This window comes from Salvelinus namaycush, chromosome 22 (assembly GCF_016432855.1).
Source record: "Salvelinus namaycush isolate Seneca chromosome 22, SaNama_1.0, whole genome shotgun sequence".
NCBI classification, from domain to species: Eukaryota; Metazoa; Chordata; class Actinopteri; order Salmoniformes; family Salmonidae; genus Salvelinus; species Salvelinus namaycush.
The window spans coordinates 14,311,337-14,330,686 of record NC_052328.1 but is presented as its reverse complement, the minus strand read 5'-3'; the positions used below and the strand labels follow the sequence as shown (position 1 = coordinate 14,330,686).

The following is a 19,350-nucleotide window of genomic DNA, read 5'->3' as shown; positions in this document are numbered from 1 at the left end:
TCTGTGCTGCAGATGATGGATGATCAGCCGTCCGAGCCTGATGAGGAGAGTGAGGTGAAGGTGCTGGTCCTGTCTCCTCGCTGCTGGGCAGTCTCCTCACCCTGCTACCTGGACAACTCCAGCAGATACTTCCCCAAGCAGCTCTCCACCTACCTGGCGGAGTTCACAGACTTCTACTCTAACAGTCAGTCCCATTCTGCCTTTTTACAAAGTTTTGGCTGTATGTTTCTCTCCTCATATTGATATACACTGAACAAAAATATAAACGCAACATGTCAAGTGTTCGTTCCATGTTTCATTAGCAGAAATAAAAGTTCCCAGAAATGTTCCATATGCACAAAAAACCCTGAATGTTTACATCCCTGTTGGTGAGCATTTCTTCTTTGTCAAGATCATCCATCTGACAGGTGTGGCATTTCAATAAGCTGATTAAACAGCATGATCATTATACAGGTCCACCTTGTGCTGGGGACAACAAAAGGACACTCTAAAATGTGCAGTTTTGTCACACAACACAATGCCACAGATGTCTCAAGTTTTGAAGGAGCGTGCAATTGGCATGCTGACTGCAGGAATATCCACCAGAGCTGTTGCCAGAGAATTGAATGTTCATTTCTCATACCATAAGCCGCCTCGAACATCGTTTTAGGGAATTTGGCAATACGTGCAACCGGCCTCACAACTGCAGACCACGTGTAACCACACCAGCCCAAGACCTCCTCATCTGGCTTCTTCACCTGCGGGATTGTCTGAGACCAGCCACCCAGACAGCTGATGAAACTGAGGATTATTTCTGTATGTAAGCCCTTTGTGGGGAAATCTCTTTGATTGGCTGAGCCTGGCTCCCCAGTGGGTGGAAATTCATAGATTAAGGCCTAATTCATTTATTTGTATTGACTGATTTACTTATATGAACTGTAAAATCGTTGAAATTATTGCATGTTGCGTTTATTTTTGTTTAGTATATTTTAGATCTTTCTCATAAGCCAAAATCTCCCAAGTTCCATCAGAGCCAGTCTGTTACAATGTCATCTTTGAGAACGAAGTGCTAGAGGCTGATTGGTGTGTGATGTGTGTTTGTCTGCAGGCCAGTGCATGTACAATTTGACCCACAGTAAGCCCCGGCGTCTACAGTGGACCTGGCTGGGCCATGCAGAGCTGCACTATGGCTCCTGCACTCTCTACGTCTCCACCCTGCAGATGTACATCCTCCTACAGTTCAACCACCAACAGGTAACTAGATGGGGGAAACACAGTGCAATGCACAATGGGAAATTTAGTTTAATTATTTCATTTTCTTAATCGACACTAAACTACCTCCTGTTATTTTCAGGATGTATCTGTGGAGGCTCTTCAGCAGGCTACAGGCCTTTCTCCGACAGTGCTGGCCCATGCACTGTCTCCCCTCACTGCAGAGAAGGGCATTCTCACCACAGACAGCCCCGACAACAATCTTGTGAATGGTGAGCTACCGCTCTGTCTTTCCCTGGCTAGCTCTTTCTCTGAGCTTTTCACAAATACATTCTATGGAGCTACTGTGGATCCCTGCAATCCAGCAATTTTTTACAAAAAAAGATTCCATCCCCTGAATTGTTCCTCAGTTAGATGTTATTTTCATGACCGTTTGAATTTACTGTTGTCGTTTGTGGAGTTGGACTGAATGTAAGGTTTTGTCCTTCTCTACACATAGGAGTCCTGAGGTTGAACAAAAAAGCTCTGTCTCAGAGTTTGGAAAACCGAAGCTACTGCTACCTGCTACCCAAGCAGACCTACCTGAATGTGGACGAGGACGCAGCCTGCTCGCTGGAGAGGAAGAGGAACTTCATCTACTGCCTCATCATCCAGATCATGAAGGCTGAGAAAGAGATGAACATAGACAACCTGGTGTTCAGAGTAAGGCCTTGTTCCCTCATGTGTGACCATTGGAGATGATCAACTGATCCTATGTTTTATTTTTATTTTACCTTTATTTAACTAGGTAAGTCAGTTAAGAACAAATTCTTGTTCAGGGGAGAACGACAGATTTTTACCTTGTCAGCTCGGGGATTTGATCTTGCAACCTTTCGTTTACTAGTCTAACGCTCTAACCACTAGGCTACCCTGTGTAGTGGTAGTGTAAACATACATCTCTCCATGTTTTAGGATCAGCTTTTATTTCGGTTCATCTTTATTTGATGTTCCAGATGCTAGCAGCGGGTGTCTTTTTATGTCCCTTATTTTATCCCTTGTCCTCTCTCAGGTGTTGGACACGTGTCAGAAGCGGGAGGTGACTCGTTCCCCAGGCTCGGTGCGTTTCAGCTGTAGCACTACAGACGTGCTGTCCTGTGTCATGCACGTCATCAGCAAGGGCTACATCAGGCGCAACGAGGACAGCCCCCACATCGTGGAGTTCCTGCCTGAAGACCCCTCCACTCCCCAGAAGGGCCAGGCGCATTTCTCCTTCAGCAAGGCAGAGCTGAAGAATAAACCCAGCAGCAGCAACGCTGACATCAGGTGTGCGGACGACCCTTGACCTAGTGGGGGAAGGGTTTTTAATGTAGATTGCTGGTGTGGTCTTGGTTGATTTTGTATCTCAGGGCAAGTTCTTTGTTTTTGAATTGTAGGGAAGGAGAGTAGAATAATTACTAACAGGCCTTCTTTTCCATGTATATGTCTGTCTGCTATAGCCATTGCATAAATGCTTTAATAGCTAACCAATTGGGTTGATGTCTTCAGCCCTGACGTTACAGCACTTATTTGTGCCATATGTACTCGTTCTGTCCTAGTTGAGCTTTTAAATACACATTGACCTAAACTGTGGCTGCATGGCAATGCCTGACAATGTCAGTCATTTCACATACAGGATGACCATTGACCACCGATGCTGTTTATGTAAGCCATTACCTTCAAAGAAACCCATGGCTCTAATAGTCTAATACATGCAACACAACAAAATATCTAGGCTGTTATGCCATATGTTGAGAAACAGTCAAAAGATGCAAGTGAATGTTCTATTAATAGAAATAATAAAGAACATTTAAACTTTGAACCACGTTTGTTGCTTTCTTATTTTGTGTGGGTATAATACAGTAGTCTAGAAATGCTGTGTGGGGTGATCTTTTTTAATGAAGATACCACAAATTTGTCTCTACAGCTCTTTGCCATTAAAATCACATGAACTACTAACCTGATAATTACAAGCTCTGCTTTCCATAAGGATGTTATTCTGCCGCACTGTTTTTAATAACACATGCTTGTTCTCTGAAATGAGAGTATTTCCAATGTAATCATGCTAAACTGTGACCCTCCTCACGTTTAAGAAGTTAAGATTTCCAGAGCTTTAAGTTACCTCTTGTGACCCGCTGTGTCTTCTCCTCCAGCCTGGAAGGCATCATTGCAGCCCCTCAGAGTGTGGAAGACGGGGTCCTGGAGGCTGTCCTGTTGTCCATGGGCCGGACTATGAACCAGGAGGAGGTCCGGCAGCTGATGCAGCGCACAGTGCAGCAGGTCTCTGGCACCCTGAGTCTGGACCTGGACCGGGCTGAGCACCTGCTGGTCCACTGCAAGTGGAACGTGGACGTGCTGATCCAGCGCTACACAGACGACCCAGACTCCCTGGTCATGGCTGCTGGGCTGAGGGGCTGGAACCCCCAGCCACCCCCCAGCCCTGTGTCCAGCTGCCCTGTGTGCCTCATCTCTCAAACAGGGGAGGCAGAGCCCGTTCCCACCCTCTGCTGCATGCACTACTGCTGCCGGGTCTGTCACTTTTTACCGATTTTCCTAATCCTTTTCCAACCTTAAACTAGTTTAATCATGTATAGATGCTTTAAAGGGACATTTTGCAGTTGCTATATCATTTTTGGGACTTTTGGGAAATTAATGATATGTACCCATTGATTCTTACCTTCAGAAAGTATTCATACATTTTGTTACAGCCTGAATTCAAAATGGATTTAATAGATATTTTCCCCACCCATCTATACACAATACCCCATAATGACAAAGTGAAAACATGTTTTAGATTTTTTTCCCCCCACATTATTTGAAATGAGATAGAGAAATACACTACAAAGTATGTGGACACCTGCTTATCAAATATCTCATTCTAATTATTAATATGGAGTTGGTCCCCCCTTTGCTGCTAAAACAGCCTCCACTCTTCTGGGAAGGATTTCCACTAGATGTTGGAACATTGCTGCGGGGACTTGCTTCCATTTAGCCACAAGCATTAGTGAGGTTGGGCACTGATGTTGGGCGATTAGGCTTAGCTCGCAGTCTGCGTTCCAATTCATCCCAAAGGTGTTCGATGGGGTTGAGGTCAGGGCTCTTTGCATGCCAGTCAAATTCTTCCACACCGATCTCGAAAAACCATTTCTGTATCGAAATTGCTTTGTGCACGGGGGCATTGTCATGCTCAAACAGCAAAGGGCCTTCCCCAAACTGTTGCCACAAAGTTGGAAGCACAGAATTGTCTAGAATGTCATTGTATGTTGTCAGATTAAGATTTCCATTCACTGGAACTAAGGTGCCTAGTCCGAATCATGCAAAACAACCCCAGACCATTATTACTTTTGCACCAAACTTTACAATTGGCAATATGCATTGGGGTAGGTAGCGTTCTCCTGGCGTCGGTCGGACTACAGATGGTGAAGCTTGATTCATCACTCCAGAGAATGCGTTTCCACTGCTCCAGAGTCCAATGGTGGCGAGCTTAACACCACGCCAACCGACGCTTGGAATTGCGCGTGGTGATCTTAGGCGTGTGTGCCTGCTCGGCCATGGAAACCCATTTCATGAAACTCCCGACAAACAGTTCTTGTACTGACGTTGCTTCCAGAGGCAGTTTGGAACTTGGTAGGGAGTGTTGCAACCGAGAACAGACGATGTTTATGTGCTTCAGCACTCGGAGTTCTCGTTCTGTGAGCTTGTGTAGTCTACCACTTCGCGGCTGAGCCATTGTTGCTCCTAGACGTTTCCACTTCACAATAACGGCACTTACAGTTGACTGGGGCAGCTCTAGCAGGGCAGAAATGTAACGAACTGACTTGTTGGAAAGGTGGCATCCTATGACGGTGCCACGTTGAAAGTCACTGAGCTATTCAGTACGGCCCATTCTACTGCCAATGTTTGTCTATGGAAATTGCATGGCTGTGTGCTCGATTAGATACACCTGTCAGCAACGGGTGTGGCTGAAATAGCCGAATCCACTCATTTGAAGGGATGTCCACATACACTATATATACAAAAGTATGTGGACACCCCTTCAAATTAGTGGATTCGGCTATTGTACAATATTTGCACATTATTCTTACAAAAATTATTCAAGCTCTGTCAAGTTGGTTGTTGATCATTGCTAGATAACCTAAATCGGCATGAAAATGATTAACTGTAACTCGGCTCCTCAGGAACATTCGCTGTCTTCTTGGTAAGCAACTCCAGTGTATATTTGGCCTTGTGTTTAAGGTTATTGTCCTGCTGAAAGGTCAATTTGTCTCCCAGTCTGTTGGAAAACAGACTGAACCAGGTTTTCCTCTAGGATTTTGCCTGTGCTTAGCGCTCTTCCATTTAGTTTTATCCTATAAAAAAAACGATGACAAGCATATCCACATGATGCAGCCACCACCATGCTTGAAAATATGAAGATTGGTACTCGGTGATGTGTTGTTTTGGATTTGCTCCAAACATAACACTTTGTATTCAGGAAATGAAGTACATTTTTTTGCTACATTGTTTGCCGTTTTACTTTAGTGCCTTATTGCAAACGTTGCATGTTTTGGAATCTTTTTTTTCTGAACAGGTTTCCTTCTTTTCACTCATTTAGGTTAGTTTAAAATTCACTGCTCAACTGAGGGACCTTACAATTATCTGTATGTGTGGGGTACAGAGATGAGGTAGTCATTCAAAAATCATGCTGTCCATGCAACTTAAACATGCTGACCGGACACGTCGCATGTGCGAGCGTCGCAAAATTCTTTTTTATATACATGTTATTCAATTATTGCACCCACACTGCTCGCGCGCGCCAACGAGCGTCTGCGTTGCCAAGGGCTAAAATAGAAGTCATTCCTATTTCTGACGCAGATCGCGCTGCAAGTCCTGCCTCTCCAATCTCCTCATTGGTTTATAGAAGCAGGTACCATCTCCTCATTGGTTATACCCACGTGGGTGATTGAAAGACGAAATGTTTTGCCGGTTGTCGTGGTAAAAGTGTAGATGCCGATCACCATATAAGTTCAAAGATGAAAAAGCCTGGAAGGAGGAGAGAACTAGAAATGATTCGGTTGGCCGTTTTATGTGTGGATTAATTGTCAGGAGTAGAAGACCTTGTGCATTTCAGGTAAAATAACAACTCAATGTTTATATCCCAGGACAAATTAGCTAGCAACAGCAAGCTAGCTAAATTGGACAAATTAGCTAGCAAGTGCAAGCTAAATTGGCATACATTTTTAATGCTTTTCGACCTGTCCCCAAATTAATGTCATTGGTTCAGAGTTTGTTTTGATATTTTAACCTGCGTGTCATGATCGCGTTTGGTGTAGGGGGACAAAATAAATGTATGCACGATGGCGCACACGCACAGCCGGTTTGGGTTCCGTGTTATGTGACTTTAAGCACATTTTTACTCCTGAACGTTTTTAGGCTTGCCATAACAAAGGGGTTAAATACTTATTGATACAAGACATTTCAGCTTTTCATATTTTATTACATTGTAAACATTTCTTAAAAACAATTCCATTTTGACATTATGGTGTATTTATTGGGTGTAGGCCAATGACACAAAAATCTAAATGTAATCAATTTTAAATTCAGGCTGTAACACAACACAATGTGGAAAAAGTAAACGGATGTGAATAATTTCTGAAGGCACTGTAACTTATAAATGCCCCATGAGCTCAACTGTCTTTACCCCATCAGAACCCAAAATATAAGATTGTTTTACAATGTTTGTAAACAAAGTAAATGTAAACAAACACTACAGCCTTAAAACATGGTTTAAACTAAAAATTTGATATCATGGATGGTCAGTCCCCTTAATGGATAGCTTGGTCTATGAATTTGAGCGGTTAGATTTCTCCAACCCCATCCCTCAGCTTTTTACCGAAACCGGGGTGAGGGTGCTTTGTTATTGTTTCAACTGCTGAGTGCTGCTTTAAGGATGAATTAGACTGTTCATGTTGAGTCGTAACATCTGCTCCTATTTGATGTGTGAACAGTTTGTCACAGGACTCCCATTTCATGATAATTTATTTATTTTTCCTTCCTAGTCTTGCTGGCAGGAGTACCTCACGGCCAGAATTGAGCAGAACCTGGTGATGAACTGCAACTGTCCAATAACAGACTGCCGAGCACAACCTACCTCTCAGTTCTTCTTCAACATCCTGACCAACAAGGACACCATCGCCAAGGTCTGCCACCCCCCCCACCCCCCACACACACACACACACACGCGAGAGCAACACACTTAAAGTGAATTTGGAAAGTATTCAGTATTTGGGGAGTTTCTCCCATTATCTGCAATGCAAATCCTCTTAAGATCTGTCAGGTTGTATGGGGAGCATCTTGCACAGCTATTTTCAGGTCTCTCCAGAGATGTTTGATCGGGTTCAAGTCCGGGCCCTGGCTGGGCCACTCAAGGACATTCAGAGACTTGTCCCGAAGCCACTCCTGCGTTGTCTTGGCTGTTTGCTTAGGGTCGTTGTCCTGTTGGAAGGTGAACCTTTACCACAGTCTGATTTCCTGAGCGCTCTGGAGCATGTTTTCATCAAGGATCTCTCTATACTTTACTCCGTTCATCTTTCCCTTGATCCTGACTAGTCTTCCAGTCCCTGCCGCTGAAAACATCCCTACAGCATGATGCTGCCACCATGCTTCACCGTAAGGATGATGCCAGGTTTCTTTCAAATGTGACACTTGGCATTCAGGCCAAAGAGTTGAATCCTGGTTTCATCAGACCAGAGAATTTTGCTTCTCATGGTCTGAGAGTCTTTAGGTGCCTTTTGGAAAACTCCAAGTCGGCAGTCATGTGCCTTTACTGAGTGGCTTTCGTCTGGCCACTCTACCATAAAGGCCTGATTGGTGGAGTGCTGCAGAGATGTTTGGCCTTCTGGAAGGTTCTCCCATCTCCACAGAGGAACTCTAGAGCTCTGTCAGAGTGACCATTGGGTTCTTGGTCACCTCCCTGACCAAGGCCCTTATCCCCGATTGCTCAGTTTAGCCGGACGACCAGCTCTAGGAAGAGTCTTGGTGGTTGCAAACTTCCATTTAAGAATGACAGAGGACCTTGCTGCAGAATTCTTTTGGTACCCTTCCCCAGATCTGTGCCTCGACACAATCCTGTCTTGGACCTCTGCGGACAGTTCCTTCGACCTCATGGCTTGGTTTTTGCTCTGACATGCACTGGATGATCCATGGAAACAGGATGCACCTGAGCTCAATTTCGAGTATCATACCAGAAGGTCTGAATACTTATGTAAATAAGGTATTTCTGTTTTTGATTTTTATAAATTTGCAAAAATGTATAAACCTGTTTTTGCTTTGTCATTATGGGGTATTGTGTGTAGATTGAGCATTTTTATTTATTTAATCCATTTTAGAATAAGGCTGTAACGTAACAAAAAATACTTCATGTACTGTATATAAACCCATAAAGTTAAGCCTGTCCAGTTGTACGTGTTTGCTGATCGTGAGTTTAAAACAGTAGCGCCTATCCATCCTCTGAGGCTCCTGTCCTCTGTTTCTCCCCAGTATGAGAACGCTCTCCTCCGGGGCTACGTGGAGTGCTGCTCCAACCTGACCTGGTGCACCAACCCCTTGGGCTGTGACCAGATCCTGTGCAGGGAGAACATCGGCAGCATGGGCACCTGCTCAAAGTGCTGCTGGTCCTCCTGCTTCAGCTGCAACTTCCCCGAGGTTAGCACTGAGCTGTCATACACGTCTCCTGTCCTCATTCATGTGGTTTATTTGTCTTCTTTTCTTTTTTTTTTACTTCAATGGCATTGAATCAGAAATCCATATTTGTATGGATACCCATCAGACCTGGTGTAGTGTAAATCTATCTAGTACATACAGTATTTTTGTTCATAGAGACAGACAAGCAAGCACAGAGTATAGATTTATGCTGATTTCTTAACCCCCACTATCTCCCCAGGCTCACTACCCAGCCAGCTGCAGTCACATGTCCCAGTGGATAGACGATGGTGGCTACTACGAGGGTATGACCATGGAAGCTCAGAGTAAGCACCTTGCCAAACTCATCTCCAAACGCTGCCCCAGCTGCCAGTCCCAGATAGAGAAGAACGAAGGGTGCCTACAGTAAGTTTAAAGCCACTGGACCCGTTTCAATCCTCAGCCCTGTTCTCTGACGATTTCCATCAAACCATTTCAAGGTTAACCAGAAGTACGTTGTAGGGATTTCTAGGCATCACTGTTACTGCCACTCAGTGTCTTTTTTTTTTTCTCAGTATGACTTGTGCCAAATGTAACCATGGATTTTGCTGGAGGTGTCTCAAGCCATGGAAACCAACCCACAAAGATTACTTCAACTGCTCAGCTATGGTAATTCCAATTGACTTGATTAAGTTAAGTTTGTGCTTCATACGATTTTGTACAAATCGAAAGGGTTTCCCCTCCATATGTATTTGGACAGTGAATTTTTTATTTGGCTCTGTACTCCACCATTTTGGATTTGATCAAATGTTTCATGAGGCCACTTTACAGAATATCACCTTTTATTTGAGGGTGTTTTCATACATATCTGTTTTACCGTTTAGAAATAAAAGCACTTTATGTACAGTGCCTTTGGAAAGTATTCAGACCCCTTGACTTTTTCCTAATTTTGTTACGTTACTATCTTATTCTAAAATGTATTAAATAAATAAAACATCCTCCGCAGTCTATACACAATACCCCATAATGACAAAGGGAAAACATGTTTTTAGAAATGTTAAACAAAATAAACAGAAGTTTTACGTAAGTTTTCAGACCCTTTGCTGTGAGACTCAAAATGGAGCTCGGGTGCATCCTGTTTCCATTGATCATCCTTGAGATGTTTCTTCAACTTGATTGGAGTCCACCTGGTGGTAAATTCAATTGATTAGACATGATTTGGAAAGTCACACACCTGTCTATATAAGGTCCCACAGTTGACAGTGCATGTCAAAGCAAAAACAAAGCCACGAGGTCGACGGATTTGTCCGTAGAGCGCCGAGACAGGATTGTGTTGAGGCACAGATCAGGGGAAGGGTACAAAAAAAAATCTGCAGCATTGAAGGTCCCCAAGAACACAGTGGCCTCCATCCTCCTGAAATGGAAGATGTTTGGAACAACCAAGACTCTTCCTAGAGCTGGCCACACGGCCAAATTGAGAAGGGCCTTGGTCAGGGAGGTGACCAAGAACCCAATGGTCACTGACAGAGCTCCAGAGTTCCTCTGTGGAGATGAGAGAAACTTTCAGAAGGACAACCATCTCTGCAGCACTCCACCTAACAGGCCTCTATGGTAGAGTGGCTAGACGGAAGCCACTCCTCAGTAAAAGGCACAACAGCCCTAAAGATTCTCTGGTCTGTTGAAACCAAGATTGAAATCTTTGGCCTGAATGCCAAGCGTCAGGTCTGGAGGAACTCTGGCACCATCCCTACGGTGAAGCATGATGGTGGAAGCATCATGCTGTGGGGATGTTTTTTAGCGGCAGGGACTGGGAGACTAGTCAGGATCGAGGCAAAGATGAACAGAGCAAAGTACAGAGATCCTTGATGAAAACCTGCTCCAGAGTGCTCAGGACCTCAGACTGGGGCGAAGGTTCACCTTCCAACAGGACAACGACCCTAAGCACACAGCCAAGACAACGCAGGAGTGGCTTCGGGACAAGTCTCAATGTCCTTGAGTGGCCCAGCCAGAGCCAGAACTTTAACCGATCTAACATCTCTGGAGAAACCTGAAAATAGCTGTGCAGCGACGCTCCCCATCCAACCTGACAGAGCTTGAGAGGATCTGCAGAGAATAATGGGAGAAACTCCCCAAATACAGGTGTGTCAAGCTTGTAGCGTCATACCCAAGAAGACTCGATGCTGTAATCGCTGCCAATGTGCTTCAACAAAGTACTGAGTAATACTTATGTAAATGTGGTATTTCATTTTTATTTAATTTAAATTTTAAATGAGCAAACATTTCTAACCTGTTTTTGCTTTGTCATAATGGGGTATTGTGTGTAGATTGAGGAAAAGGGGCCTGTCACGATATCAACACCCACCCGTAGCACGCGCTCCAGCAGGTATATCTCACTGATCATCCCAAAAGCCAACACCTCATTTGGCCGCCTTTCCTTCCAGTTCTTTGCTGCCTGTGACTGGAACGAATTGCAAAAATCGCTGAAGTTGGAGACTTTTATTTCCCTCACCAACTTTAAACATCTGCTATCTGAGCAGCTAACCGATCGCTGCAGCTGTACATAGTCCATCTGTAAACAGCCCACCCAATTTACCTACCTCATCCCCTTACTGTTTTTATTTGTTTACTTTTCTGCTCTTTTGCACACCAGTATCTCTACTTGCTCATGATCATCTGATGATTTATCACTCCAGTGTTAATCTGCTAAATTGTAATTATTCGCTCCTATGGCCTATTTATTGCCTACCTCATGCCTTTTGCACACAATGTATATACACTCATTTTGTTTTTTTCCTACTGTGTTATTGACTTGTTTATTGTTTACTCCATGTGTAACTCTGTTGTTGTCTGTTCACACTGCTGTGCTTTATCTTGGCCAGGTCGCAGTTGTAAATGAGAACTTGTTCTCAACTAGCCTGCCTGGTTAAATAAAGGTGAAATTAAATTTAAAAAAGTAATTTCTGAAGGCACTATCTAGTCCCCCCATTTGAGGAAGTGAAGTATTTGGACAAATTTGCTTACTGTATTAAAGGAGTCAAAGATTTAGTATTTTGTCTTTGCACTCAATGACTACATCAAGCTTGTACAAACTTGTTGGATGCATTTGCAGTTTTTGGTTGCGTTTTAGATTATATTTTGCCCAATGGGAACTGAATGGTGAATAATGTATTTTCTCATTTTGGAGTCACTTTTATTGTGACTAAGAATAGAATATGTTTCTCAACACTTCAACATTTATGTGGATAATCATGAATGAACCGTGAAAAATTATGAGTGAGAAAGTTAGAGGCACAAAGATCATACCTCCCCTGTTATTGGTAATTGTGAGGTCGCCAAGTTTTGTTGTAGCCTTTAACCTTCTAACTCATTATTCATTTTTCAGTGTTCAGAAACATCTTTATCCACTAACATAGAAAGGAAATTACTCCAGTCATCATTCAGTTCCTATTGGGCAAAACCTAACCCAAAACAAATTGCAAATGCACCCGAGTCTGTAGAGTTACTAGCTTGATGTAGTCATTGCGTGCTAGGAATATGGGACCAAATACTCCTCTTTTGACTACATTAATACTCAGTGAATTTGTCAAAAATACTTGACTTCCTCAAATGGGGGGACTAGATACATGAAGTGCTTTCATTTCTAAACAATAAAACAGATGTATGAAAATAAAAGGTGACATTCTGTACTGTTGCCTCATGAAACCTTTGATTCCAAAATGCTAGAGTGAGGAGACAAATAAAAAATAACATAGCTTCACTGTCCAAATGCATATGGAGGGGAGTGTATTTCCCCTTGGTATGTAATATGATCATCCATGTCCAATCTAAACCTACTACATACTTAAATACAGGGCTTCCCAAACTCGGTCCTGGGCCCCCCCGGCTGCACGTTTTTCCCTAACACTACACAGCTGATTCAAATAATCAAAGCTTGATAATGAGTAGCTGTGTAGTGCTGGGGGGGGGGGGGTGATCCAATGCAGTGATCCACTTTTTTTTCTGGCTGCAGGTGAGTAAAGCAGCAAGGCAGGAAAAGAAGTTCCAAGACTACAACGAGAGATGCACTTTCCACAACCAAGCCAAGGACTTTGCCATCAATCTAGAGAGCAAAGTCTCCTCCATCAATGAAGCCCTGCAAATGAAGTCCTTGACGTTTGTTATTGATGCCTGCAAAGTCCTCGCTCAAGCGCGCAAGGTAAGAGGAAGTAAACTAATTAGAAAATAACTGTCCAATCGGTAGAGACATTTAAGCATTCACCATGGGAATATAGATATGCATTTGTTGGTCACAGATAGTTAAAAAATGTAGGGGCATGCATCAGAGAACCAGTCAGTATCTGGAATGACCACCATTTGCCTCATTCAGTGCTACACATCTCCTTCGCATAGAGTTGATCAGGCTGTTGATTGTGGCCTGTGGAATGTTGTCCCACTCCCCTTCAATGGCTGTGTGAAGTTGCTGGATATTGGTGGGAACTGGCACACGCTGTCGTAAACGTTGATCCAGAGCATCCCAAACATGTTCAGTGGATGACATGTGGTGAGTATGCAGGCCATGGAAGAACTGGGACATTTTCAGCTTCCAGCAATTGTGTACAGATCCTTGCGACATGGGGCCATGCATTATCATGCTGGAACATAAGGTGATGGCGGCGGATGAATGGCACCATCTTGTCACAGTATCTCTGTGAATTCAAATTGCCATCGATAAAATGCAATTGTGTCTGTTGTCCGTAGCTTATGCCTGCCCATACCATAAACCCGCTGGCCACCATGGGGCACTCGTTGATATCAGCAAAGCGTGCTGTCTACCATCTGCTTGGTACAGTTGAAACCGGGATTAATCTGTGAAGAGCACAATTCTCCAGCGTGCTAGTGGCCATCGAAGGTGAGCATTTGCCCACTGAAGTCTGTTATGACGCCAAACTACAGTCAGGTCAAGACCCTGGTAAGATCGATGAGCACGCAGATGAGCTTCCATGAGACGATTTCTGACAGTTGTGTGGAAATTCTTTGGTTGTGCAAACCCACAGTTTCATCAGCTGTCCGGGTGGCTGGTCTCAGACAGTCCCGCAAGTGATGAAGCCGGATGTGGAGGTCCAGGGCTGGTGTGGTTACACGTGGTCTGCGGTTGTGATGCCGGTTAGACATACTGCCAAATTTTCTAAAATAACATTGGAGGCGGATTATGGAAGAGAAATCAACGTTCAATTGTCTGGCAACAGCTCTGGTGGACATTCCTGTAGTCAGCATGCCAATTGCACTCTCCCTCAACATGAGACATCTGTGGCATTGTTGTGTGACAGAACTGTACATTTTAGAGTGGCCTTTTATTGTCCCAAGCACAAGGTGCACACTGTGTAATGATCATGCTTGTTTAATCAGCTTCTTGATATAGCACGCCTGTAAGGTGGATGGATTATCTTGGCAAAGGAGAAATGCTCACTAACAGGGATGTAAACAAATTTGTGCACAACATTTTAGAGAAAATCTTTTTGTGCGTATGGAACATTTCTGGGATTGTTTATTTCAGCTCATGAAACATGGGACCAACACTTTACAAGTTGCGTGTATATTTTTGTTGAGAATAAATTATACAAATCTTAGAATGTCTTACAAATCAAAATATATATGGGCTGCATGGTGACACTATAGGCTATTGATGTTTTTGGAAAGTCACAAAAAAAGCTTGCGCTCTGTTCCTTGCCTCAGTTCCTTGCCATGTTGTTCTCAATTTAATCCCATCTTTACTAATATGCAACATTTGTTTAGATTTAGAATGGCCCATTATAAAATGGGCAGGGGAAGAAAGATGTAGTCTGTATGCACTCGAATAGCGAATGGAGGCCGCTTTCCCACCGGTTCGTTTTTCAATCATGCCGGGTTATTTCACTCCATGCATCAACTACTGTTTTTGTGGAGCATGCAGCCTCTTGCTGCACGACAGGTGATATTCCGCCCAAACTCTGTATACCATGGGCTCTAAAACCCTGTTCCTGCAGCTTCCCAGTGCTTAATTTGGGAAACCAAATCTTTTCATGAACATCGATAGTAAAAAAGAAAAAAAAATCACAACGAAACACAGGCTATTTCATTGAACTGTTGCCTCTCTGCATGTTCGAGAAAGGAATGAAGGACACGGACGGCGGTGATATTCTCTAGCTAAAGCCTATTACTAGGCTATTCAAATACAAATTCACTATAATTGTAGGCTAACTCTAAGTCGCCCTGCACAATCGATGAATCAATAGCATCTCCTAGGCCTATACGTTCTCTCCCAGACTCATGGATAGAAAGTTTGGAGTGTAGCATAAGGTAACCAGTACATCCAGTATGCAAAATAATACAGTCCACACTCAAAGAAAATTGCTAGAATTTTAATTTTGGCGTATAGGCTAGACCAATTTTGAACCAAAAACATCTTAAATCAGTTTTTTAAATCTTTTTCTGCCATGTGTAATATGCGGTACGCTATATATTGTATAACGGAACAATCATTATTTTAATTCAATGTTTTTTTCAGGCTTGGGCTCATATATAGGCCTGTGTATGGATAAGCTCGAATATGCATATGTTTTTTTTTTTAATGAATCATCACATTAGAAAGCGCTGTCCATTTCGTTGTTAGTCTTTGAAACAACATCCACAACGACCATGTTTTCCACTGCTTCAGCCAATCACAGTGAGGTAAGTAAAAAAAAAAAAGCACAATACTGTTTTGATTAGTGTTTGATGGCATTTTCATTGATGTTAGAGGGACAATTGAGCACTGAGTACCAGGCCATTAGTGACCTTATGATCGTTAGTTTGTTGGGTACTACTTGATGCATGTCCAGAGTGCATAAGAGGAGATTACCTTGACTCAACAGTCACATGGCTTTTTACTGCGGTCATGACTGCCAGTGTGGCGGTAATACGGTCACCTCAAAAGCCCTATTCATGATGAACCTTTTCAGCATTTAAAATATATGACTAATATGGATCCCTTGCCTGACTGTGCCATGTAGGTGCTGGCCTACTCGTGTGTGTACAGCTACTACAACCAGGACACAGAGAAGATGGATGTGATGGAGCAGCAAATGGAAGCCCTGGAGCTTCACACCAACACTCTACAGATCCTGCTGGGTAAGACCTGCAGGAATTACAGTGCCTAGAGAAAGTATTCACACCCATTCTTAACCTTATCCACATTTTGTTGTTACAGCCTGAATTTAAAATTGATTAAATTTAGATTTTGTGTCACTGGCCTAAACACAATAACCCATAATGTCAAAGTGGAATGATGTTTTTAGACGTTTTTACAAATGAATACAAAATGAAAATCTGAAATGTCATGAGTCAATAAGTATTTAACCCCTTTGTTATGACAAGCCTAAATACAGTGCATTCGGAAAGTATTCAGACCCCTTCCATTTTATTTTTTGTTACTTCACAGCCTTATTCTAAAATTGATTAAATAAATAAAAATATTCAATCTACACATAATAACAAAACAAAAACAGTTTTTTATAATTTTTGCAAATGTATCAAAGATCTAAAACGGATACCTTAACTATTCAGACCTTTTGCTATTAGACTTGAAATTGAGCTCAGGTGCATCCTGTTTCCACTGATCATCCTTGAGATGTTTCTACAACTTGATTGGAGTCCACCTATGGTAAATTCAATTGATTGGACATCTCTGCAGCACTCTACCAATCAGGCCTTTAAGGTAGTGGCCAGATGGAAGCCACTACTCAGGGCACATGACAGCCCGCTTGGAATTTGCCAAAAGGCACCTATAGACTCTCAGACAATGAGAAACAAGATTTTCTGTTCGGATGAAACCAAGATTGAAGTTTTTGGCCTGAATCCCAAGCGTCGCGTCTGGAGGAAACCTGGCACCATCCCAACTGTGAAGCATGGTGGTGGCAGCATCATGCTGTGGGGTGTGTTTTTCAGCGGCAGGGTCTGGAAGACTAGTCTGAATAGAGGGAAAAATGAATGGAGCCAAGAACAGAGATCCTTGATGAAAACAACATTGTACTTACTCCCCAATACTAACCTAATTGACAGTGAAAAGTAGGAACCCTGTACAAAACATGCATCTTGTTTGCAATAAGGCATTAAAGTAAAACTGCAAAAAATGTGGCAAAGAAATGTACTTTATGACCTAAATACAAAGCGTTATGTTTGGGGCAAACACAACACATCACTGAGTACCACGCTTCATATTTTCAAGCATGGTGGTGGCTACATCATGTTATGGGAATGCTTGTCATCGGCAAGGACTAGGAAGTTTAGAATAAAAATAATCCTAGAGGAAAACCTGGTTGTCTGCTTTCCAACAGACACTGGAGGACAAATTCACCTTTCAGTAGGACAATAACTTAAAACACAAGGCCAAATATGCTTTCCAAATCAATTTGTATTGGTCACATGCAGATGTTATTGCGAGTGTAGCGAAATGCTTGTGCTTCTAGTTCCCGACAGTGCAGCGATTTCTAACAATTTCACAACAAATACCTAATACACAACCATCTAAGTAAAGGAATGTAATAAGAATATGGATGCGCAATGACAGAGCAGCACAGGCTAAGATGCAATATAGAATACAGTATATACATATGAGATGAGTAATGCAAAATATGTAAACATTATTAAAGTGACTAGTGTTCCATTTATTAAAGCGGCCAATGATTTCACGTCCTTATGTAGGCAGCAACCTCTCTGTGCTAGTGATGTTTGTTTAACAGTCGTCTGGTCTTGAGATAGAAGCTGTTTTTCAGACTCTGTCCCAGCTTTGATGCACCTGTACTGACCTCGCCTTCTGGATGGTAGTGGGGTGAACAGGCAGTGGCTCGGGTGGTTGTTGTCCTTGATCTTTTTGACCTTCCTGTGACATCGGGTGGTGTAGGTGTCCCGGAGGGAAGGTAGTTTGCCCCCGGTGATGTGTTGTGCAGACCACACCACCCTCTGGAGAGCCCTGCGGTTGTAGGCGGTGCAGTTGCCGTACCATGCGGTGATACAGCTCGACAGAATACTCTCAATTGTGCATCTGTACAAATTTGTGAGGGTTTTAGGTTGTCACCTCATCTGTGTGGATGGACCATTTCAGTTTGTCAGTGATGTGTACGCCGAGGTACTTAACTTTCCACCATCTACACTGCTGTTCTGTCGGTGGATGGGGGGGGTGCTCCCTCTGCTGTTTCCTGAGGTCCACTATCATCTCGTTTTTGTTGACATTGAGTAAGAGGCTCTTTTCCTGACACGTATACTCCGAGAGCTCTCACCTCCTCCCTGTAGGCTACCACGATGTCATTGAATGTTCCTGAGTGGCCTAGTTAGTTTTGACTTAAATAGTCTTGAAATTGGCTGTCTAGCAATGATCAACAAACAACTTGACAGAGCTTGAAGAATTTAGAAAAGAATAATGTGCAAATAGTGTACAATCCAGGTGTGCAAAACTCTTAGACCCACCCAGAAAGACTATGCTGTAATGGCTGCCAAAGGTGATTCTAACATGTATTGACTCAAGGGTCTGAATATTTATGTAAATTTCATTTTCAATAAATAAAAAATACATGTGAAACATGTTTTCACTTTGTCATTATGGGGAATTGTGTGTAGATGGGTGAGGATTTTTTATTTTATTGAATACATTTTGAATTCAGGCTGTAACACAACAAAATGTGGAATGAGTCAAGGGGTATGAATAAAAGGATCATTGTAAGATTGTCAAGGCAAATTTCTATTACGTACAGATTGGCATTTGAAAGGATTTCACTATTAGAGAGATTTTTTTACTTCAATGGAGACTTGCTCGCGTGACTCGAGAGATAGCTGGTGCGCTGCACTCTGCTTGTTTAAGTAGAAAGATGGAAGAGTTCTTATAGGTGTAAAGTCATACCATATTAGAAAAAAAATCATGACAGAAATTATTGAAACAGGAAGTTTCTGTAAAAAATAACTGTTGCGCCACTTTAATTGACCGACAATAAGCTACACGTGTGTAATGCGTTTTGGCTACTGGTGTGTCTTTTTTATGGGGCACACTCATAACTCAAACTCTTGTTTTAAAACTTTGAATGCAATGGTCTATTCTTGTAGGCTATGTAGCAATGTCACAAAGGATCATCTTAGACACAGCCTTAAAAAAAAAAAGATCTCCCAAGTAATCGAATACGAATGTCTGTTTTGGATATTCGAACATCCCTACTTTTTAAGGATGTTTCATACACCATGAATGAGTTCTCATTGTCTGTGTCTTTCCCCTCCAGAGGAGACCTTGTTGCAGTGTACGGATCTAGCGTCCTGCATCCGTCTACTGAAGCCTGAGCACCTCAACACTGGCCTGGAACTCATCCGCCGCATTCAGGAGCGTCTGGTGGCCATTATACAACACTCGACCCAGGTAGGGACTAGGGAGGGATTTACACACTCTGAAGAGCACAGCACAAAGTGTGGCGGTAATACTTATTGGGTGCTTTGTGGTCCAATCAACAG

At 42.8% G+C, this 19,350-nt stretch overlaps 1 protein-coding gene across 1 annotated transcript in view; it reads left to right on the top strand.

Annotated features, from left to right (window-relative positions):
* The window catches only part of LOC120017403 (cullin-9-like), a 76,703-nt gene that overhangs the window by 55,728 nt on the left and 1,625 nt on the right, over positions 1-19,350 (top strand). The window contains exons 27-39 of the mRNA XM_038960152.1: positions 13-184; positions 1,088-1,233; positions 1,334-1,463; positions 1,691-1,893; positions 2,240-2,493; positions 3,360-3,735; positions 7,245-7,385; positions 8,725-8,889; positions 9,128-9,291; positions 9,441-9,534; positions 12,875-13,060; positions 15,873-15,990; positions 19,125-19,258. Of these exons, the coding sequence (XP_038816080.1) occupies positions 13-184; positions 1,088-1,233; positions 1,334-1,463; positions 1,691-1,893; positions 2,240-2,493; positions 3,360-3,735; positions 7,245-7,385; positions 8,725-8,889; positions 9,128-9,291; positions 9,441-9,534; positions 12,875-13,060; positions 15,873-15,990; positions 19,125-19,258 (2,283 nt within the window). The remainder of the gene's footprint in view (positions 1-12; positions 185-1,087; positions 1,234-1,333; positions 1,464-1,690; positions 1,894-2,239; positions 2,494-3,359; positions 3,736-7,244; positions 7,386-8,724; positions 8,890-9,127; positions 9,292-9,440; positions 9,535-12,874; positions 13,061-15,872; positions 15,991-19,124; positions 19,259-19,350) is intronic.